This window comes from Anneissia japonica, unplaced genomic scaffold, assembly GCF_011630105.1.
Source record: "Anneissia japonica isolate Jap-2015-1 unplaced genomic scaffold, ASM1163010v1 scaffold281_len866295_cov195, whole genome shotgun sequence".
NCBI lineage: Eukaryota > Metazoa > Echinodermata > Crinoidea > Comatulida > Comatulidae > Anneissia > Anneissia japonica.
The window spans coordinates 217,018-241,006 of NW_022728190.1; the positions used below are offsets into that span (position 1 = coordinate 217,018).

The following is a 23,989-nucleotide window of genomic DNA, read 5'->3' on the forward strand; positions in this document are numbered from 1 at the left end:
ATGCATCCTAATTGAATGAAGTGATGATCGAAGTCCTAATAAATCTTATCTATTTGATTTATACATCTTGACTGCCTCATTTATTGCAATCAATTTTATAAACGACAGTACTTAAGTTCTTATGTTTGCTTAATTGCTTTCGCCTGCTAAGAATCGTAGAAGTGATCACCGCACTACATCACGAAACAACAAGTTGACAAATGACTTCGAAATGTGATTACTGACATTACATTGAGACGAATGTAATTCATGTCGTTGGCATATTTACTGATTGTCAGATGATGATGATATATACTATATAATTACATTTGCTGAAGTCCATTTGATACGTGTATCATATGATCATATTTATTTTATCTTCGGATGAAAGTCAGGTTTGAGGGGTTTTAAAGGATTGTAATTTAACGACTCAAATGATTGCAACGATTTAATATATGGAAAAAATGCGCAGTCGCTGTACATATTGCATTGTAGAATATTATTTATTTATCTATTTTGTCATGTGATGCCCATTAAATGGAGGTTTCACCGTATTAAATGTAAATGCCATCATCAATAATAATATTGTTATGCCTATTATTTTATTTTTAATAATAATACAGTAATACGTACGTTTTTATATAGCATTCTACACAGCTAAGTCACAGAGCACTTCTCCGCATTGCTACCACAGTCATTGGAAAGATGCTTGTGGCAGAAATTCCATAATTTGTTGCATGAAATAAATCAGTGCATTTTGCACTTGAACCTCCTCAGGTACCCACTTATACTCTTGGGTGAAGAGAGACACCGTGGATAAAGTGCCAAAGGACAGAAGCGACTTGCATAGTGAATGTTTTAAACTCCTGATCTCAAGGTTGAAAATCTGAGGCACAATCGTTGCGCCATCCATTTCTACATAATTAACATCAGTCTGCCATTCATCTATTTATCTGGCTAGTTGGCTAGATTTGGAGATCTGTATATGTCTTCAACAGTCTTTAGATCTATGTGGGTTCTTACCCCATAATGTACATACATGTATACATTCATGTATATACTTTATCTTTGTTGTGTTATGCTGAAAATAACCACAAGAGTTTTGTGGGGAAAAAAGTGAAAAACAAAGATTGATTTATTAATGTCCAGCTCTTTGATGATATGAAACATTTTTGTTTATGCTGAACAGAGCCACAAGAGGTTCTTGCAGAAAACAAGTGAATAATAAAGATTTATTGTGATTAATGTCCTTTTTAATTAATGAAATGAAATTTATTTTTCCAGCGGCCTTGTGCCAGTACTGATCAAGCTTTGTTAATTGCCAGAGATTTGGAAATCCAGACATCAGATGCTGGAAGTTTCACGGATAAAGTTAACATCATTTTCGTTGCTGAAGCCTTGGAGAAGGTCGTTGAATATACGAGTCAAGAGGTAGGTAGCATTGGTGTGTATGGTGGAGGAACGGCAGTAGTACATGCAAATGTAACTACTTGTCATCGGTTTATCGCTACTTTGGTTGGATCATAATCATGGCTATGGTACTACCATGGTTGCATCACTATGGACTATTCTGGAGTGTTATAAATCAAACTCAACAACCTGACCAATCAGAACATGTTAATAAGTGGGAGCCAGGGAATTTTATGTGTCCCCCACAAATCTGTATTCAAAAACACATTTGCACAATGCCATCTTGCAGGACCTTATGAACCAATGATCTAATGGGAGGCATTTATGGAAAAGACCATTATTGGTTGTACCAATACCATGGTTATTTCCACTAATATGCACATAACTCTATTATACATACTGATACCATGCTAAATCTTTACTATCATTAAACCACTACCCTGTTTAAACCAACTACCATGGTTAAACCACCAACATGGTTAAACCACCACCATACTTAAACCACTACCTTTAAACCACTACCATGCTTAACCACTACCATGTTTAAACTACTACTATGTTTAAATCACTACACTCTTATCACTACCATTCTTAAACCACTACCATGGGTAAACCACTACCATGGTTATACCACTACCATGACTACACTCTGGCACTATTGTATTTGCAATACTTAGCCTATAGTCATGGTGTCTACTGCAAACAACATACCAAAGATGAAATTCAGTAGTTATCCATAAAAGTCCTAGCCATTATTATCCAATTATTTATTTATTTATTTTTTATTTAATTATTTATTTATTTATTATTATTTATTTATTTATCCATTTGTTTGCGCTATATAAATCCATCTATTATTATTATTATTATTGTTATTATTGCATCATAACATTCAAATTCAACCACAATGGACAACCATCTCCATTCCCAGATTAGTATCCAGTATTACACATATTTAACATACAACTACCTATGCATTTGTGAAAGAGGTCAACATAATGTAGATAAAAGATGAATTATATTATTTACTTTTACTTTATGTTTACTGTTTGATTTGCTGATGTTTTTAATTTTTAAAATGTTTATTTGAAATCGTCATCCAACAGCAAAAAGCTAATTACAGGATGCCTTATAGTAATACATTATATAAAAACATTACAAATACTGTACAAATTAATTATTAATAATACAATATTATTTGTTGATATTGTTTTTAATGTGTTGATATTATTTTGTATAGAATTACTTGGAGTACAAAAAGAGAATACAAATGTGAACACAGTTGTTTTTGATGTTAGTGAATAATGATCAGGCCTTGGCAAGTGTTATTACTTGATCGGTTGACTTTATGTTGGTTTAGACGCATTTCACCAACCCATCATTGATTCACGACTCGACTGCCGCTCATCTGAACAAGATTATATCCAGGTTGAAACACTTCTCATTTCTAATTCAAATGTTTAATGAGCTGTGAAGCGTTGTCATCGACTTTAGATGCCAGCCGTGTCACGTTTGTTCTGACAGTACTGTCCATATGTTGTCATTTTTGGTTAGAATCAATTTTTGATGGATCATAGATTATTTCAAACCTTATAGTTTATGCAAATAAACTTAGCCTATTCGATTGGAAACAAGATCTGATTTAGTTATATTATTAAAGGATTTAGTTCCATAAATTATAATTAATTGATATATCATTATATCATATCTAGCAGTGTAAACTAAGACTCATCCACAATAAGAAGTATTGGAATAATAGCAGCATAGCTTAGTTGGCTAAGACAGAGTAGCCGCTGTGTGTGCCACTAAACAATACATACTGTTAGACTCTTTGGGTCTTGGTTCAATTCCTTCGTGGATCTCCTTGTGTTTCAGCTAGAGGGCTGAAATTAAAGTTACTTTTTGAGTGTTTCTGAGCGTTGGTGTGTGCTCCTCAGTTATTGGATAGTTTCAGGTGATAATCGATCTCTGGACAGCTTTGAAATTGGAATTGTGAGAAATAATTCTGGTATCATTGGATTTTAACCCATGACCATTGGAAAGTAAAGCAACAATCTTATCCACCAGTCATAACTCCCTGCTTGTCTCTGTGTGCGGTCCTTATTTAATGAATTCTGTTTAAGGTGATAATTAGTTCTCAGAAACTTTCAGAAATATAGTTATCTTAGTTGTGAGAAAAAATCTGATGTCACAGGATTTGAACCCAAGACACTAGAATTGAAAGGCAAGCACTATACCCACTAAGCTGCAGCTCTACTTAACAGTTGTCAGTCTTCCTTTCAACGTTGGTTTTTCTTAAGTCACTGATGTCATCAACAATAACCATATCACAGGTTTTGCTTATTACAGATGGCACATTGCCTACATTGAAACCAATTACAGGCATCCATGTAAGCATGGTCTTGGGATTTACAATCCCATTTACCAAATTTCTAGTGAGAATTTATATTAATAAAAATCCTTGAAGGATGTACACTTTTAAGATCTGTAGTGTTTTTATTTCATGCATAATCATTTAACTAAGAACAACACATGTATGAACAGTATTCTATAGTGAGTTATAAAGTGTTATCATAAAGTTATACCAATAAATTGTCATTGATTTTAAGAGCACCCAAAAGTGGATCCATAAATCAGAATTTCATACTTATTTCTTCAATATCATCTCCTTTTGTTTTAAAATTCACAACGAGAAGACAAACATTTTTAACTGTAGTGAATTCAATGACAGATATGTACAGAAAAAAAAATGTATAGCTTATAGTTTTTGGTTTTTAATCCTGCAAATTCTAGGATTTTTTTTTTTCTCATGATTGAAACTCAACTTTGAGAGTCTCAACCAAGCAAGGCATGTTACTAGGAAACATTGCACTGGAGTTTCATCATGCTGACCACAATGCATTAGTCATGATGTAATAAAAAAACAACTTAAGCAACCATAATTCCTATAATATATTGTTCCACTAAGGCCTGTTTCTTGAATTTTGTTGCTATTAGCAAAGAGTATGGAACTGCAAGCCATCTGACTCTCAGGGTTTCGTTGGAACATAATCCTGTTTAAAAAAGTACTACCAAAAAGTAGAGGGTGTCCTGCAAAAGGCGAGTTTCGAACTCTATTCAAATTGTAATAGGGCGTCCCCTATCTTGTGGCAGTACTGTTTTTAACGTTTCAGTACGTGCATACAAAATCAGGGCAGTTGGACCTCTTCAAATTCTATTCTCTTGCTATTAGGTCCAACATTCATTCAAAGAAAAACATGGTAGATTGTGAGGCATGTGCATAATACCTGCTCTTCCTAAAGAATAATGCAGTCTGATTAATTAAACTCCAGAAATGTCCATTAGATTGTAATGTTGCAGTACTTTGCAGATGGACTTGAAAGAAATAAATGATGATAATGATAGAGATTAATGTGATACTGGTCTGTGTGTATTGTAATGGATAAAAATTATACTACTGGTGTGGAACTGTGGGGAACAGCGATAAAATTGCAACATACTATTACTGACAACACCTTTCAACGGTGCTGATTTGTCAGTCGAATTCAGAATTGTGTCAAGGAGAGCTATACAAAAATCACTAGCGATTTTATGAAAAACCAGGCTTAAGGCAAGAGGTTGTGTGTTCTAATGTGACACTTGTTACATTGGTTGTTTCCTTGGTCAGGACATTTTAGCTATGTTGCCTCTCTTCACCCAGTGAGTATCTGATACAAGGTGATAGATTCAGAATGAAATTTCGAGTGCTGAATAACACGCATGACTAGGAGTATTCCCCAAGAAACAGAGGAGGTTAACATTGTGTATAACTGAGTCTGTATTCATTAACCTGTGATTAAAAAAATTACCTTGTGTCCAAATGGAAGGGCACTACTGCTCATAATATAAATTTAATAATGGTCAATGGTTTTGCACTTGTATAGCTTATATAACATTCGTCTCTGATAAACCTGTATATTGTTGTATTTTTTTTTTTTTTCAGTTGGGACGGATCATGATCAATATTGGTAGTAATATAATGGAGGTAAATGAAAATGTTTTGAAGGCAGCACAGGTGTCTAAAAAAGCATGTAGCAGGTAAGGCTCTAGCCGATGATGATAGTGTTTGAACAGATAATGTTTGCATTGGGGGAGAATTAAAACATGTGCTTTAGTACATACCATGATCACTAGAGACAATTTTCTGAAACTTTCTAAATAAGGCATACATCTTGCCGTGGCATGGCATAAACTCCTGTATTATTAGATTTGGTCATAGTCATTTGTATAATTAGACACCTGGCTTACATATCTTATTTGCATAATTAAAGATAATTTGCATATCTGCCAGTAGATTTTTACCTTTCAAAACTTAAAAATCAGAAGATCCTATGTTCAAATTTGTTTAATAATGAAAACTATTTAAAATAATTATAATGATATTAATTTGGTTGGTTTTGATGGGTGGAGAGAGACAGCCGTAGATAAAGTGCGAGAGTTTCGAACCCCTGACCTCAAGGTTGGGAGTCCAAGCCACAACCGATGCGCCAACCACTTCATTACAAGTACAGTCTAACCCATTCTTGCATGGAATAATAACAGACTATAAACTGATGACTGACTCATTTTGGTCACCAAAATTGGTCCATGAGATTTATTTTGAATGAATCTGTTTTATTGGCAGTACCCATAACATTCTATTTCACGTTAATAAACTTATGTAACAAACATCTGGGTATGGTTTGGACAAATTTAGCCTCCTGGCTAGCATATCTCATTTGCATGATTATAGGTAATCTAACACCTGACTTGCATACACATGGTTTAGGTTGAGCCAACCTGCATTGATTTACCTGTCATATATGCAATGCCCATAAGATTTTGATGTCTGTCAATGAACCTCTGTTGTGATTAGATATGACTGAGTTGAGTTAAGCCTTGTCATCATTGTACATTGTACCAAAATGCAAGGCATATTCACTCAGTCATATCAGTCTTGGATTCAAGGGGGACAGTTTCTCCTCTCCCTAAAGTTTTGAAAATTTAAAAAGATATTGAGAAAAAAGAAAATTATATTCAAATTTTTAAGTCTGAGATTGCCATTTAAGGCCATTTACAGGTGCCATAATTTTCTTCCCTCAGAACTAACCTTGGTGGAGCTGAGGTGATCTTGACACTCCATCTGTGAGAGTCTGTCCATAGGCTCCCTTATTTCAAATTCCTCGATAGGATTTGATCTGCCACTGTAAACATTTCATAGAAACTTCAGATAATATAGTTTAAATTAATTTTAATGAACATTATTTCTGTAGTAAGTTATAGATTGGTATTTAAGATGCTTAATTTAAATGTTTGAGGTTTTTCATAGAATTTATCCAAAAGGGTATAATAAGTATATTTAAAGAAATGTCTTCCCACTACCTCTGAGGCCTCATATTAGTAGAATAAAGACTTGCATATTCAATGCTGTGGACATTTCAATATATACAGTTGTTAAACAAATTCACATCATTTCCTTTGAAGACTTCCCTCATCTTTTCGTAAACTGTTAAATTTCCTTTCCTATTTAATGATTAATGGAGGAATGATTTCTTTTTTCTAATAGCGTACTTATAGCGATATCAATTTAGCGACATAATGCAGAAAGCACGGAAGGAATAGACACATTGACTGAATTGAGAATGGACTCTTTATACATAATAATAAAAATATCAATATTCTACTTTTCCAATCGAATTTTCTGTCTAGAATATATGCCCGTTTTTTGAATGTTTGCTAGTCTGCGCTTAATGTGCAGGTGATAACAATTTATATGTGAACTTCGGATCGAGTTGACATACTTACTTAATGCTAGATTTGATAATACTCGCTGATATTTGAATAGTGCATTGGTATAATACAGTTTAAATCCCTTACTGAATAGACTGCCGTCTATGATATTAATTAATTTGATTTATTGTTGGGACTTGCATAGAGCATATTAATATAGAAATGTATAAGCTTATGATGGTCTGGTCATTGGCACAAAATTAATCACACGCAATGCGTAACCTCCTCCATTCTCTGGGGAGTATTTTTAATTCAGCACTAGACAGATTTCTTTCCATGTCATTCACGTCCTAATATAGTAGTTCCTTGAGTATATGCCCACCTCCAGTATAAGCCCATTTCCTACCTTCCATCCTAATTCACATACCACATTGCTTGTATTTTCTCGAGAATAAGCCCATGGTATGATTTTAATAGTAGCTCAGCTAACTTTTATGAATATATAAAATTTACCTTTTGATTTGCCATCCCTATAAATTTAAAGCCTTTTAATGAACAGGAGATTACACGGGTATAAGCTCAAACTCAGCCCAATTTCATGTTTAAAGGTGGTGGACTTTACCTGATGAACTACGGTAGTACCCATTATACCTGTGGAGGAAGAGAGAGAAATTAAAGAAAGAGCCTTGCCCAACAATGAACTTGATTGAAAACGCAACGTATTAATAATACTGATTGGATTAGTTTAAAGAAACTACTGTAAAGATCTGTTGATACCGTATATGTGAAATATATTTGTCTCACCATTAAAGGTGACTTATGTAAATTTGTTCTACATTTTTTTTAACAGTCCTTATTAAAATGAAACATCCATGTCTTTCTATCCTGATCCAACTCATATGTTTCTCCCATCTTATTCCTACAGGATTGTGCTGTCGCTGGAGAGGTTTGCCAGTTCCACAAGTACGCAGTCGCTAGAGCACTCCTCATCAAATATCCTGTTTAAATCGTTCAACGTGACAACTCCAGGTTTCTGGGGCATGACATGTGTTGCTGTCAAGCTGCAGGCTCCAAGGGCCTATGGTGAAGATATTGAAATGTTATGTAACACTGCCAATAAAACTGTTAAGGAATTTAATGGCAAGACAAAGGTATGTTATACCAGTATTTATAGTATTGTGAAGTTCTATATAATATAGTTTACAAATTGACGAGAATGACCATCAGTTATATTGTCAATTATAAATATTTATTACAGTTTTGCATTAAAGCCAGAATTGGGAGGAAAACAATTTTTTTTTAAATGTTATACAAATGAATATTCAAAGACATTGCCTCCTATCCTATCTAGTTTTTTTTTATATTAAAAAATGTGTATCTTACCTATCAAAACATCTTTTTTCTTTGGAACAGAAAAACACACTAATACTATGTATTTTTATTCAAATGAATTCTTTTCTACAAGTTATTAATATTGTTGTTTTAGTTATTGTAATTTTTGTGATAGCTATATTGTTGTTATTTTTTTATATATATATTTTTTTTTTTCAGAAAGTGGAAGCCGCTATACAGTTACCTGCTAATATATTCCGTGGACTGTCCGCAGGGAATGCTGACATTTCCCAGTCTAAATACACACTATACGTCTTCTTTTATCGTAATGGTAGATTATTCCCAACACAAGGCAACAGTAGCAATCTGATTAGTGATGAGGCTGGTACGAGGTTTGTTGGCAGTTACGTAATATCAAGCAAAATTGGTAAGGAAAACTTAACTGAAAATGTAGCCAAATTTTTAATATATGTTTATGTTATACTATAAATTTAATGACTTCAGGTTCAAGATGATTTAAGTAGTGGTACTGTTGCTCGGTGATGCAGATATTTGCCTACCAATCACAGTGTTTTGGGTTCAAATATACCTAATAGACAAGATCGCTGCAAAGATTACATTAAGTAAAGCTCTGCCCCACACATCTTCTTTGTTATTGTTTTATTTGACAAATTTTTGTGATTTGGCTCTATATGAGCATGATGCTGTCACTCGTATATGGGAATGATGTGATATCACACTCATGTGTGAATAAATAGCCAAATGCTTGGCGGTTGTTTTGTTTACCGTAGTTTTTTTTCTCTTCTCTTTAGCAATTGCTACCATAACTATGTTGTAGGAAAAATTCTACTTTGAAACAAAGAAGTATACTTCAAATTAATCATTAATACTATCATTATATTATTTATATTATCTATCTTATCTATAATATTCTAAACTATATTATTTGATTTCAGCTGGTCACGTGGTATCCAACTTGAGTGACCCTGTGGTGCTAACATTTCATACCAAGCAGGGCATTGAGCCCATAGCTGCTTACTGGAATTTCAGTGCTTTAGGTATTTAAATTTAATTTATTATTTTCTATTCTTCTTTACCCTGACCTGGTCAGTGCAAAATTGTTGTTACCGTCCAGTAATTATTCTGGTTTTACTGTATATAGCATATCATGCCCAGCAAGGCCTCTAGGCATTTCACATTATTAACCCAAATATTAGATTAAAAACCTAATATAGCAGTTGGATCAACACATATAGGGCCTACTCAGTTCCTTGAAGGAGAATTCATTGATGTAGCTAGTATCAGTGCATTGACCCTCCAGGTACAAATTTCTACTCCTGGGCGAAGAGAGATAATCATAGGTAAAGTAGAGTGCCGTGCCCAAGGACACAAACATGATTTGCAGGGAAGTTCAAACCTCTGACCTGTATGACAGTGCTAGTTTTTTAAGTACTATATTTTGAAAACAATTTGATGAGAGTCTTAGAAGAGATTGTCATATCTGGGATATTTTATCTCCATTAGGATCTCAAGGGGCATGGTCATCAGAAGGCTGCAGTGTTGTGAAGTCAACGAAGAATCAAAGTGTTGTGCATTGCAACCACATGACAAATTATGCAGTACTCTTGGTAGGTTCATCAAATTAATTTGTTCTGAAGATATATTCTAATCTAATGGTTTATTTCAATTGTTTATTTTGTATTTTGAATAAAGAAAATTATTTTTCTTGCAAATAAACAGGAACATAAACACTAGCATTTCTAATTATTAGTCTTAATTTGACTAGCAGTCAATTTAAAGATATACTAGTTTTAAAAAACACAATTGAATATATAAATTAATAATTGAAGTTTTACTCACCAATTAACAAATTTATGGCGAGTCGAATGACCGAGTGGTTAAGACGGGCCCTGCAACCTACAGCTATAACATGGGCACTGGGTGGAAGGGCGCACTTGCCTATGGTTCTAGTGGTGGAACAAGTCATCTCAGATCAGGACTATAAACTGTAGGCCCATGTACACAATTGGCTCATGTTCACTTAACAGAACCCAGTACATCTTTTGAGAGGAATAGGGGTTGCCCCGGTATACTGGTCCATACAGCCCCTGTTGTCTACAGACGAGAGGTAGTTGGTGCCGGTTTTCCGGGTAGCTCAGACACGAAGAGACTCTCAGGGGAGCTGCAAGTATATTGTACGAGCTAGTCCACACCTCGAGCGCTTTGAGACTTTGGCAGAAAGCGCCATGTAGATCGAATTATTACATAATTTTTTTTTTTTTTTAATACTTGGTATAGACATTCAAATTGGCTGAAAGTCAATTTAAAAACTATACTTGAATGTTATTCAGTAAATTAACAGGTAGCACTCAAAAACAAGTGAAAACATTTATTCACAACGTTAGCGTTTATGTACACTGTGCACTTCTGTAAAAGTGTGCACTAGTACAGCTCATCATATATTAATTTATATTAATGTTTTAACTGAATGTTTGAGGGGGTTTTCAGATTTTAGCAGACAGTAAATTTTAAAAGTTCTGTTTATCTGTTTTCAATTAACTGCTACTAAGATTTGATATAACAGCTCTTTGTATTTGTATTAAAAGATAGTTAAGTCATGTAGTCGTAAAAGTAAACCTGCATCAGTGGCGGTGCCAGCGGGGGACAGGGGGCTTAAGTCCCCCACCGGACAGGTCAAGCCCCCACGCCTAATAGAGCCCGTCAGGCAGTCAGACCATAAAACATATAAATAGGCCCACACCAAGCCAACACATGTCTGTCACAGTCTGAGAGTGCCATTTCCAGCCATCCAGAGGTTGCTATTCTTAAAAAAAATCTAATTTGGGAGGGGAACCCCCCTCTCAGCCCCTTCTCCCAGCTCGAGCCTACGAGCTCAAGTCCCCCTGTCTGACACCCCTTCTCCCAGCTCGAGCCTACGAGCACCACTGACCTGCATGTTCGTGGGATGTGCATAATTGTAAGCCTGCCTATTGAATAACACATTCTGATTGGTCAGTTACTGAGTTTGATTGGCACTGGGAATTCCTTAGTATGATATAAACTACTTTCAAACCAGTATGTTACAGATGTGTAATTTCTTGTTTGATTTTAGGATGTATCTGTGAAAGATGTTGTTGATTCCATGTGGTGGAATGATGGGTTTCTTCATCCTGCCATCTACCTGGGCAGCTTCATCTGCTTTCTTCTCGTCCTTTTCAATCTCATCACCTACATCATCTTCTGCAGGTAAGTTTAACTGGCCAGCAGGTCCAAATTTATGACCTTAGATTCAGACGACTCATATTTATTTTTTTTTATCATGATGACGCTACGAGCGTTCAAAGATTCACTTACCTGTTATCATCTTTGCATTTCCTACACAAAATATTTTCAACCCAAACGATATCTTAGTATTCAGACAACAGTTCAAGTCTTGGCATGTATATGTAAGTCCTAAAATAGATGCAAGTTGGATTTCGATTTTGATTTATTCGGTGTGAACACTGAGCTTGCTTCCTCTGCTGATATTGGCAAAGTAATCACTACTCGAGGAAGTAAAAGAGAAAGGTTGTTAGATACCTGAAGGAAACAAATGAAAGCTATGGCATCTTGAAACGTAGGTCATATAACCAGAGCAAATTGATGAAATTAACTGCTGTGAACTTGCCAGTAGACAGAAAACAGATATAATGATGATCACTACTACAATGTTCATTTTATTTATCAAAAACAATTATGTAATTTTTTTAAAATATTTAATATTTTTATTAAATTTTATTCAATTATTTACTTAAAAGCTTTATTATTTTTGTATCATTGCAGCAAGATCCGAATGAAGAAGCGATGTCTGCACGCTGTCATCAACATCTCACTCGGGATCCTCCTCCTCCTAATCTTCTTTGCTGGCGGTATCAACCGCAGTGCCACGCCCCTTGTCTGTCAGATTGTTGGAATCGGACTGCACTATACCACCATCGGCACTCTGCTCTGGATTGGTATATCGATCAGAAACATTATGAAATCACTCAGTAGAAAGCGTAGAATGGTAACACTGGGGGAAAATCCCCTCCCACCTAGGCCCATCATTAGATTCTACTTCATAGGCTGGGGTAAGTCATGCAATCATTTTACAATAATGAAAAATAAATATTACATATTCTTTGTATTGATTGAGAAAAAGGTAGTTACGCCCCTTTTTCCTTCCAGTTTTCAAATATTCGAAAATCTGTATCTCATTAACCTCTTCCACGTTTTTTGTCAAATATGCTTTTTTTGTCTTAGAAAAATCAGTTCTACAACATTGCAAAAAAAATTTTTCCTCTGGAGCTGGCTTTAAGTAAATTTTGGGGTTTCCTGGGTTATATCTCAATCAGTACTGTACATCTTTAAAAGAAGTTCAAAGTTCACCATTGACATTTATTTTGATTTATATATCCCTTATAGAGAGATTACTCAATACCTAATTTAATGTTATGTGATTCACCACATGTTTAAAGCGCCCTCAGGGAAGAAACAAGCATGATGCTTGATGGCATTAAAGAAAAGAATAAGCTGAAAGAAAAAGCATGTCATATGGGAAATGGAAAGAATTAAATTAGGACCTGCTTGAAAGCAAAACATTAATTACAGTGATGCAGAATTAGTTGTATTAATATTTTGGTAAGAACATTCAAACCGTCATCATTCTGCTGGTAATAATCTGAGTATTCTCACAGAAACATTATGACAACTTACCGCCAAAGGCCCTTATAAACTTAAACACATTCATAAGAATAATTTTGAATCTTCTAACTAAAAAGCATAAAAAATACTAGCAGCAGATAAAATACTGATCCCAATAAAAGAACATTGTTATATAATGTATTTATAAGCATTGCGATTTTCGTAAAATCTAACCAAAATTTAAATTCCTGACTGCATTTTAAAAGTTCTCATTTTTTTGCTGTATTGTAGGAATCCCCATTATTGTGGTTGGCATTACGGCTGCAGTCAATTTAGAGAACTATGGCGGACCAGATGTGTAAGTTCATTGTTTTTTTTCACTTTATAAATATTGTATGCTATTACCATTGTACCTTTAGGCTGAATAGTATGTTAATTTATCGTGAATATTGATGTCAACTGCTTCGTTTCATTTAGGTATATTTCTCATTCTCATTTATTATTTATTTATTTTTCCACAAAATGAAAAAAAATTATCATAAGAAGAAACAGTCCTTTTAGTTTATACAATAATGAATATATTTTGTCTGATTTCTGTCTTTCAGTTGTTGGCTCAAATTCAAGGTCAGCTTACTGGCGTTCTCTTTCGTAGTTGTATTCATTCTTCTTGTTCAGTTTGTCTTTATCATTATGGCGTCTCTCCGGATACAGCGCTTGCCATCGTCGCATAAATATGACGCACGTATCCCTTCTCTGCATTTCACACCTGATCAGACACAAATCACAACAACATCTGAGCAGATCTCGCAAACTAAAGACAGTGTGCGCACTGTAGAAACAGAGCAACCATTTCTCAACGACTCTGAATCTATTGCAACGCACCACACAACAGCCGCGTCTGTCATATCAAGCGTTTTGGATCACGAACACTCATATCAAAAACAATTACGAGGGATGGTCCTGCTGCTGTTTTTGTACATTTTGACTTGGGTATCTGGCGCCCTTGCAATAAGCCAGAAAGGGTTTTTCTATTCTATTTTTAGCTATGTAAATGGACTAATGGTGATCATACTTGGTCTGTATATAATAATTTTCTTCTGTTTTATGCGCAATGACGTTAAGTATTGTTGGAAAGTTGCATTTGGATGTCAAAAGCGGCGGGCCTTCGATCCACAAATGGCCATGTTGTCGTCTGTGACTGCCAATGGAAATGCTAATGGTGTTTGTCGCAGGCAGTCCACAAGTAGTTTGGACTCAACTTTTACAAACCGTTCAAGTAACACAAATAATCCATCTTTTAAGTCGGGATCACGAAGGACCACGTCAAAGTGTAATTATGTCCCGGCACATACAATAACAGATATGTCATTGCAAGAAGACAATAGTGTGCGAGAGACGCCAATCCTCACAGGTCCAGATATGCGTAGTAACGGCCAATTGTACAATAGGTACCAACTTCATCAGAAACGTTCAAGGCCGAAACATTACAAATATGCACGGTATTCACAACTTTCACGTGATTCATCAGATAATGCACATGATCATGCACAACAACAGCAGCAGATCGTGTGGGGTGGATTCCATGACAGCCTTTCCAGTGCACCAGAGAGTCGCATGTCAGCATTGGAAGAGAGTCGTGATGAGATGGAAGCAAGAGCCAACTACACAACTGGTGATGCCAGCACTTTAGAAAGATCTGGTCATGCTTTCATGCTTCCTCAAGCATATGCTAGACATAATGGTCACTCTTCCTTGCCAAAAATGATCCATTCTAACTCGGACCTTTCGCATGTTAGACGCAAGTCCCCACTTGGGCCAGAGGAAGGACACGTTAAGAGGCAGTCCTCTAGAGATGATTTTAAAAAGGCGGCAGTGCAGAGAAATACATCAAGAGAAAGTCTTGGACAACGGAGCTCCAAGGCTACAACACCAGATGTCGGCACATCTGGATATGGCATCAGTAGTTACAGTTCTAATGCCACCGTGCAGGAGATGCATCCTCTTTCTAAGCATCTTGTTGAAACAGATGATCATAAATTAGGTGGAAACATTGTCGAAACTGAACCTGCAAAAGAGAAGACGGGTGAAGAAGTATTTATGATCACAAAAGAAGTGAATGGCTTTAGCTTGAAAAGTAATGGACACACAAATAAAGAAACAAGTGTTTAATGGACACTCTAATAAAGTGAAATGCATACACATGTCAAGAAATCAAGCATATACTTGACACATAAATATATTTTTAAGCATGTATGGGATACAAAATTCCAAGAAAACAAGCATGTAATGGACACACAAATACAGAAACAAGCATTTAATGGACACACAAATACAGAAACAAGCATTTAATGGACACACATACAGAAACAAGCTTGTAATAGGCACAAATGAAGAAACAAGTATTTAATGGACACACAAATTCAGAAACAAGCATGTAATAGACACATAAATACAGAAACAAGCATGTAATGGACACACAAATACAGAAACAAGCATTTAATGGGACACACAAATACAGAAACAAGCTTGTAATGTACACACAAATACAGAAACAAGCATTTAATGGGACACACAAATACAGAAACAAGCTTGTAATGGACACAACAGTGAAGAAACAAGCATGTAATGGACACAAATAGAAGAAAACAAGCATATAATAGACACACAATTGAAGAAAACAAGCATGTAATGAACACACAAATACAGAAACAAGCATGTAATGGACACACAAATACAGAAACAAGCTTGTAATAGACACACAAATGAAGAAACAGGCATGTAATCGACACACAATAGAAGAAAACAAGTATGTATGGACACACAAATGAAGAAACAAATATATAACGACCTCATAAATACAGAAACAAGCTTGTTATGGGCACACAAATATAGAAACAAGCATGTAATGAACACATATACAGAAACAAGCATGTCAAGTGTGTAATGGACACAGTTATTAAGTAAAAAGCATGTAATGCAGTGGCGGATCCAGGAATTTTAAATTGAGTGCCCCCCTCCCCCCAAGGAAGACCTTTCACAGACTGAGGGTCTAGATCACTTTAGCCTTACCATGGTTGGGGCTGAGGTAAGAAAATGTATGATTATGGTACCTCTTGAAGGCTGGAATTGGCACTCTCAGAGTTAAAATATAGAATTTATAAATTCACTTTTTCTCTCCATTTTTTTGTTTCGAAGAGTTAGTGGGGCCTTGAGCCGGCCGGGCTCCTGCTTGCATCCATCACTGTAATAGGCACAAGTACAGAAACAAGCGTGTCATGGGCACAGGGTAACAAATATCTAATAGACAACCATATATGGAAACAACTGTGTCATGAACACACAAATGCATTAAAGAAACAAGCATGTTAAGAAACATTTGTAACAGGCCAACCAAAAAAAAAATAAAATCAAGACAGCTTTTTACTCCCATAACTATGTACTGTACTTGACCAAACTAAGTATTTTTGCTTTACGTATTCCATTACTTTTTGTACCTATTAAGTCTGAACATAGTGAATATGTATATACTCACAATATTGTTAAAGAAAAAATAGTGAAATATATGTATGTATATTGGTAATACATGAAATAATGATCTTGTTTTTTAATTTGTTTAAATGGATATGTGACGATGTTGCATACAAGTGCAATGATGGTTAGGGAATTTACCCCCGATTTCTCTGGGAAATTTCAAATTTGTTCAAATAATAGAATTTGATAGGGCATCACCACATTCTTCGGCACAATCTCAAAGCCAAACCTTGATACAATATTTAAGTGCGGAAACTTAAATATGCTATTTGATTGCATTTATATAATATTTAGAAGAAAAAGTAACATAACTTTATATTAATTTGTAATCATTTTGTTTATACAAGGTAATATGAAATATCTTGTACCATCAATGAAAGAAGCTGAAATAGTTAAGTTTAAACTACTTTCACTTTTGATGTAACATTAGAAGTGTTGAAGGTTTTCCTTGGTTCCTGTTTTTAAAAAGAATTTGCATGCCATTTCGAGGTGTGGTCTTAGGAGAGAGTATCCACTTTGATATAATCATTTTATTACAAGGTAATATGAAATATCTTGTACCATCAATGAAAGAGGCTGAAATAGTGAAGTTTAAACTTCTTTAACTTTTGATATTAGAAGTGTTGAAGGTTTTCTTTGTTCCCAGTTTTGAAAAAAGAATCTGCATGCCGTTTCTAGGTGTGGTCTTAGGAGAGAATATCCACTTTGATATGTTATTGCTTTCATCAAAATCTATTTATACTGTATAATGAAGTGCTTTGTAAATCCCCAAGTTATGTGTTATGCACATCTACAACTAGAATATCACTTGCTAGATGACTTCTAAACTGTACTCAATTTATACAGCTAGAAACGTATTTGAACGTTTTGTATGATGTTTATTTATAATGGAAACTCAAATATTGTAAACCATTTGTAATGTTATAACAATAGCAGAAGTTATGTGAACTCATTCAAGATGTTGACTACCTACCGTAAAACCTTGAATTAAAGCACAAAGGGCTTAATCTCCAAAATTAAAATTAGCCTCCAAAAGAATCTCCAAAGTTTGCATAAAAAAAGAAGCCCAGGGCTTCAATTCAAAGTTTTACAATATGTTGTTACATATTTCATTTTAAGAAAGTTATTAAATAAATATTTTGAGAAAAATATATTTTCCCATTGAAATTCAAATACAAGTCCTCTTCCATTAAGTCTTTTACTACCTTACAATTAGAAAACATACAAAATGGATCTGTCTTGGTGTTTTGCAATCAAGAGTAAACAATGTATTTGATTAATTATTTTATTTTTAATGAGTTGCTTGTCAAAAGCTACTCTTGTATAAAAATATTCAAGGGGTTTTACAATATAGGTCTCCCTCCAATTGGCTTCCATGTTCTTCAGCAACATTGGTCTCAAATTAGAATAATAAAGATTTTTTATTAATATAAGACCACAGAAAAGTGGTCTTTAATTAGAGGGAGACCTGTTTACAAGAGTGATTTTATGTCCTGTATTCAAGTGCAAACTACAAATACTGACAGACATGGCCAGCACACATTTTCTTTCACTGCCTCTTCCCTTTGGTTAATTTTGAAAACATATATATACAACAAACTCTAAAGGCAATTTAAGTTTTTGATTATTATGATTATTATTATTATTATTGTTATGATGGACCACCTGTTGGGGGAAAATGTGGCTCCACCCCTGCCTCTATTGCTCTGATCTCTTGTCTATTGCCTAGGCATGCTGTTTTTTTTATTATTACAATATTATGAAGTGTATCCACAGTGATGTATCTTTGGCAACACCCCCACTAGAACATTATTGAGCAAAAAATTACTCTGAAGTATTTACAAAACATTTTTGCTGGCTGGCTCCCCTTACTTGATCCAGCTTCCCCCACCCCAGCTTCCCCTTGTCAAATATTCCTGGACAAGCCACTGTTATTGAGCAAACTGATTTAATGATTAACAATTTCTGGTGCATTTACCAGCACTAATTATTAATAATAATTAGTATTAATTATGAGGTACTTAATTTCTTCAGTTTTGTTTTGAACAATGTTTTGTTGTGTATACCTTTAATATCCATGAGTCAGTATGGTCACACATATATGTTTTAAATATATTTTGCTAGACTCTCATTTGCGATTTTGCACATTGTACATAAATTTAATTATGTATGGTAGTGAAAAGTTTTAATAATCCATATATGGACATTTGTAACCTTTTTAAATAATTGTTATGTATTCAGAACTTAAGTAAATTATTAAAGCTATATATACATATCTATATATACATGTATATTGTGTAAGTTGTACAGATTCTTTAGTAGTGTAAAATAGTAAGCCAGATCCCATCGCCTTGTTTATACTTTGCATGAACTATGACCTGCATAGAAATACAGTATTAGTAGTTAAACTTATTGTTGGTTTTTAAAAAAAGTATTTATTACATATTTGAATTTTCTGTTTTTTTACCTGGCAGGTTTTTCTTTGGTTGCTGGAGGATTGATTCCATATTAAAACTTAGAAAAAATTCTAACTAAAGTTTCTTGTTTCAATATTTTAAGTATATCTTTGTTGCTTCATGATCATAATTTCAGTAATGCATAACAGATGTATCTACTGTAGGCCCATATCTTTAATGCAGTAGAAATTTAACTGATACAACACTTATTAATGTACACAGCATTTTTGTGGTGAATAATGAAGTCTACACAATATATGATCACCTTAACACACATGACTTTCTCAACTTAAAAAAAATGTTGCACAGTTCTTCTATTCATGTTGGTCTCACACTAATCAAATCTTATTTATTTGGTCAGTAATGATGTCGCATGTGGAATGATCTGCTTTTATATATTAGTTACTTGAATAACATTTAAGGTTAACAAATCATGTAAAACACACTAATATGTATTTGGTTTCTGTCAGGGTTTATTTTTCAAGAACAAATAACAGTAAACAAAATGCATCAGAATCCCAAATTCTGTCCCAAGAATAGTAAATATAATCAGTCAAAATAAAACTGAAATCATTATTAGTTAGTAGTCATTAAAGTTAAGTTGTATTGATGAAGCCCTGCCACCTACCTAATAATAACTGAGTCTAATTTAAACGCTATAAATGAAAACTACTCAAGCAACTAACATCTAAATAAACTGTTCCCATAGCAACATTACATAAGGTCATCATACGGATATTATCTGATTCCATGGGAATGGTAATGGAGTAAACACAGTCATGATTGACCTGAATGATGTAACTTTAAAAATCTACAAAGTAAAAATTATATAAGTTTGTGCTTGTTACAATATTTAATGAAAGGCTAAAACAAATAATTTTGGCTTGATCAAATCTACGTACATTAAAACTAAAAAAGTACACTTTTTAAAGTGAAATACAAAGAAGGGAAGATAATTGGCAAAGAAATAAATTATTTGCATGAATGTCCCTGAATTTCAGTTTGGCGAAGATCTTTCTTGTATGCAATGATCGCTGTCCGCTTAGCATATGATTTGTTCAGTTTTGCTGTCCTTTGTGACAAGCTGAACAAGACTACCACTGTCAGGACGGTTCTGCCCTGTTGACCACTGATGCAGCAAGCTGGAAATGTACAACAAAAAGATTTATTTAATAAAACTGCATGACTGACCTTCACTTCAATGCTTGGCTTGCTTGCAATAACTACTGTTTGTATTTTACATCATTATAAACTTTTAATTTAGTTTAAAATTCTGCCTAGAGAAATTAAAATTATCTTTAATTTGAAAGTGAATTAAATTTTATTACTGCATTACATTAAATATGGGAATATTGAGCACTTTATCCGAAGTATTCATTACTTTTGTAAAATATATATTTAATGGCTGGGTCTCAACACAGGTTGGAGTAGATTATATAATATATTTTGCTGGTGTCCTTGGGCAAGACACTTTTCCTATGTTTGACTCTCTCCACCTAGGAGTACAGTATACAGTATATGGGTACCTCGTAAGATGTGGCATTGAATGTATCATTTGTATGCTGCATAGGCCTACAGCTCTATGATCTTATGCTTCTTGGGAGCATAGAAAGTTAAATAAATTTGATATAAATAAATAATATAAATAAAATATAAATATAAATAATAAATAATAATAATACTAATAATAATAATAATAATAATATTTATTTAATATAAATTTGAGATAATTTTTTAGTATGTAAAAGGACATACTGTAATTACAGTATGAGGCTTAACTTCTTAGGAGGTAGAGCTGTCTGGAGTGGAATACTAGGATTTGAACCGCCAAATTGTATTGACTATTTGCGTATTGTCAATTAGCATTAAAAACTAAGATGTTAAAATGGGCACTTACTCGGCCACGTACTCCAAGGTTGTCCATGATGTAAAGTCTGCGTTTGCCATCCACTTACGATTATTTGGGGTGTCAAGAGTAACCCTGATGTTACCAAAAATGAAAAAAAAAAAAATAACATTTATCTTTCAATTAAATATATATTTAACACTGATTCTTGAGGGTTGTCCTTTGAGCACTAGCAATATAATCGAATGAAACAAACTTCAAATTTACATAATCGAATCAAAAAGATGTATATTGTATTGTCCCATGAAAGATACCTAAAAATTCATAAAAACCATTTTTGAAATTAAATTGCTCTTTTGAAATAACATAAACATTATCAACTTGAACACTGAAATTAGTGTATTTAAAAATGTTTCCATAAAGTGAAAAATAATAGAAACACCTCAGTCACTGAAAGTGTTTTTATTATTTTTCATCATTATCCAGTATAAAGATCAGGGTACACATTTTTAAATTCAATAATTTCTATGCCCAAATTACAATTTGTATGTTACTGCAAAAATGAACAAAATTATTTTTTATGATACTTTTTCATTTTCAGGGGACAATACATCATTAAAATGGCTGAAATTAATGTGTCTACTTTCAATGAGAAGCAGATGAAAATAATTGATATTTTGATGCTTTACAACATTTTTACTACAAAAATCCTATTGCCAACCAATTAAATGGTTTTATGTAAAAAAAAATAAAGGAATAGCTTTATGTTTTATCTTAATGTTTAAGCTTTGTCAACACAGTCAAATTTTCTTAGACAACAAACTGTTGTATGCCATTATGTACCTATATGTGGTCATGATGTGATATGTCACCATGACCATCATTATTCAACCCTGAATCTCTGAAAGCAATGCATAAAAAAAAACTCATTTGCAGAGACTAAATTTATTAGCAAATAGGATTTAGTGCACAATACAACTGTAAGACTGCCCTCTATAATTTAACCATGTAGCTAAGTGTTTAATTCACAGTGAGTAAGCAGTTTATTAGGTCATGTATTACAGTTGTTTTAATGGTACTTACGGCAGGATTGCAAGGGCCGTTGATTTTGCTGGTAGCCCACTGTTTGCTGAGCCCAGGCCCTTCACAAACTGGTGTACTGCAGCCTTAGCCATACCATAACCTAACATACCTGAAAAAAAGTATTATATATATGATTTATATTATTTTATATAATGAAATATAATTTCATGTACTCTGCCAATTATCATCATCATCATCTTGAGTTTGCTCCTAAATTTAGTCAATGGAAGTTTACAAAACACATACACACAGTAAGAACTTTTTTACTTGAAGAACACAATATGAAAACAGAATGCAAAAAAACCATGTGAAAGTGATGCAATATACCACTTTCAATAAACATTTCAACCTTTTGTTCTTTATTTTTAGGAGCACATGAGCATGCTGTAAGTAAATGTAATGAATGTGTTGAATTTATTAAAAATACTGGTACACATAAATTTTGCTAAAAAAAAGCCGGTAAGATAGTAAAAAATTGTCACTCTAATTTATCATGCAAAAATGGAGGGCTGGCTGAAAGACGGTTGAATGTACTCACCAGCAGTTCCGTTGAGGGCAGGTTGAGCTCCTGTGAGCTGCAACAGACCACCATCTTTGAGGTGTTTGGATGCGATTTCAGCAGCAAGAACTGAAGACCACACACTCTGTTTCCACATCAAATCACAGTTCTTTACTAAGTCTGAAAGGCAAGTAAAAAACTATTTTAGGACATAAAAGCTATGTTTCTCGTCCGGATTAGGCCCCTTAATTTGTTTGTCACAAATATGGTTAAATAAAATAAGTAAATAAAAAAGAAAAAAAACATACTGAAGCATACATGGCTACTAGGATATATTTTGATCATCACCAACACATAGTTATACATACATATATATATTATTATAATAATCAAAGTATATGTATATAGTTATTATATGTATATATTATATAATATATGTATATTATGGCATAATATTGAAATTAGGTTACATATGTTCCAGACTACAGTACTCTAGCACTGTTTTTATTAATATATATTATATTATTTTTATTATATATATATATATATATATATATATGTATGTATTTTGCTAAACAACAATGATTTTTTAATTGTATTATTATTAGCTCAGCTTGCACACACTCACTGATGTACCTTTGGAGGCAGCATTCCCTCCAGCCCATCCTCCTGCCACACACAAGATTGCGTCAAGTTTTTCTCCTTTCAATGTCTCTTCAACTGCAGTTATTATTTCTTGTTCTTGTTCTGTCCATGATGCTACATTTTTTATGGTGATATTCGCATGTGCTTCCTCATTCTGTACCAAATCCAAAGATGCAACCCACTGAAAAAAAATTAATTAATATTAATAAAAACAATATAAGAAATGACAAAACACTTTAAGAAGACTAGCCTAGCCCTATCTCCAGCTAGAGAATAAATTTTATATAGAAGTTAGTCTTAAAAAAAGTGCTGTTGTCATTTCTTGTATTATTAGGCAAACTAAAAAACGCGGCTACACTTTTTAATCATATTAATAAAATAATGTCCCTGTTAAAATCCAATTATAATAATATTATAGTACAGCAACAGCCGTAGACCTAGTATTGTCACATCACAGTGCTTTTCTTTGCCCGCCAATTATCAATAATGCCTGCAGTATTGCTGAAAAAATCAAATCATCATCATATATAGGCTTACCCAATTTTTAGACTTGAAATAATTTACAAGAACGGATCCAAGTGCTCCTTTTCCACCATAAATAAGAACCTTTTGGCTTGCCATTTAAAATACGTGTATTTTCTCTGAACTACATCAACCAGAAATAGGGCCTACACCTAACAAATCGGATCGGACGATTGAATTCTTGCAAAAACGCCGGTTGGCGGATTGTATGTTTTTGTTGTTGACCTGGACTGACCCACGTGCCGTTCATGAGGTTCAAAGTTTACGAATCCAGAT

The 23,989-nt window shown here is 33.9% G+C and overlaps 2 protein-coding genes across 2 annotated transcripts in view; one reads left to right on the forward strand and one right to left on the reverse strand.

Moving 5' to 3' along the window:
• The window catches only part of LOC117114014 (adhesion G protein-coupled receptor A3-like), a 72,282-nt gene extending 53,089 nt beyond the window's left edge, over window positions 1–19,193 (forward strand). The window contains exons 9-18 of the mRNA XM_033257541.1: window positions 1,264–1,410; window positions 5,372–5,466; window positions 8,063–8,288; window positions 8,689–8,896; window positions 9,426–9,527; window positions 9,994–10,097; window positions 11,582–11,715; window positions 12,292–12,578; window positions 13,423–13,489; window positions 13,737–19,193. Of these exons, the coding sequence (XP_033113432.1) occupies window positions 1,264–1,410; window positions 5,372–5,466; window positions 8,063–8,288; window positions 8,689–8,896; window positions 9,426–9,527; window positions 9,994–10,097; window positions 11,582–11,715; window positions 12,292–12,578; window positions 13,423–13,489; window positions 13,737–15,300 (2,934 nt within the window). The 3' untranslated portion in view covers window positions 15,301–19,193. The remainder of the gene's footprint in view (window positions 1–1,263; window positions 1,411–5,371; window positions 5,467–8,062; window positions 8,289–8,688; window positions 8,897–9,425; window positions 9,528–9,993; window positions 10,098–11,581; window positions 11,716–12,291; window positions 12,579–13,422; window positions 13,490–13,736) is intronic.
• A 378-nt stretch (window positions 19,194–19,571) lies between these two features.
• On the reverse strand, window positions 19,572–23,950 carry LOC117114006 (dihydropteridine reductase-like). The gene is made up of 6 exons (XM_033257525.1): window positions 23,729–23,950; window positions 23,183–23,372; window positions 22,586–22,726; window positions 22,048–22,156; window positions 21,016–21,099; window positions 19,572–20,260 (listed from the first exon to the last, which is right to left on the reverse strand). Exons 1-6 carry the CDS (start codon window positions 23,810–23,812, stop codon window positions 20,161–20,163), a joined length of 708 nt encoding a protein of 235 aa, XP_033113416.1. The 5' UTR covers window positions 23,813–23,950; the 3' UTR covers window positions 19,572–20,160.
• Window positions 23,951–23,989: the final 39 nt, after the last annotated feature.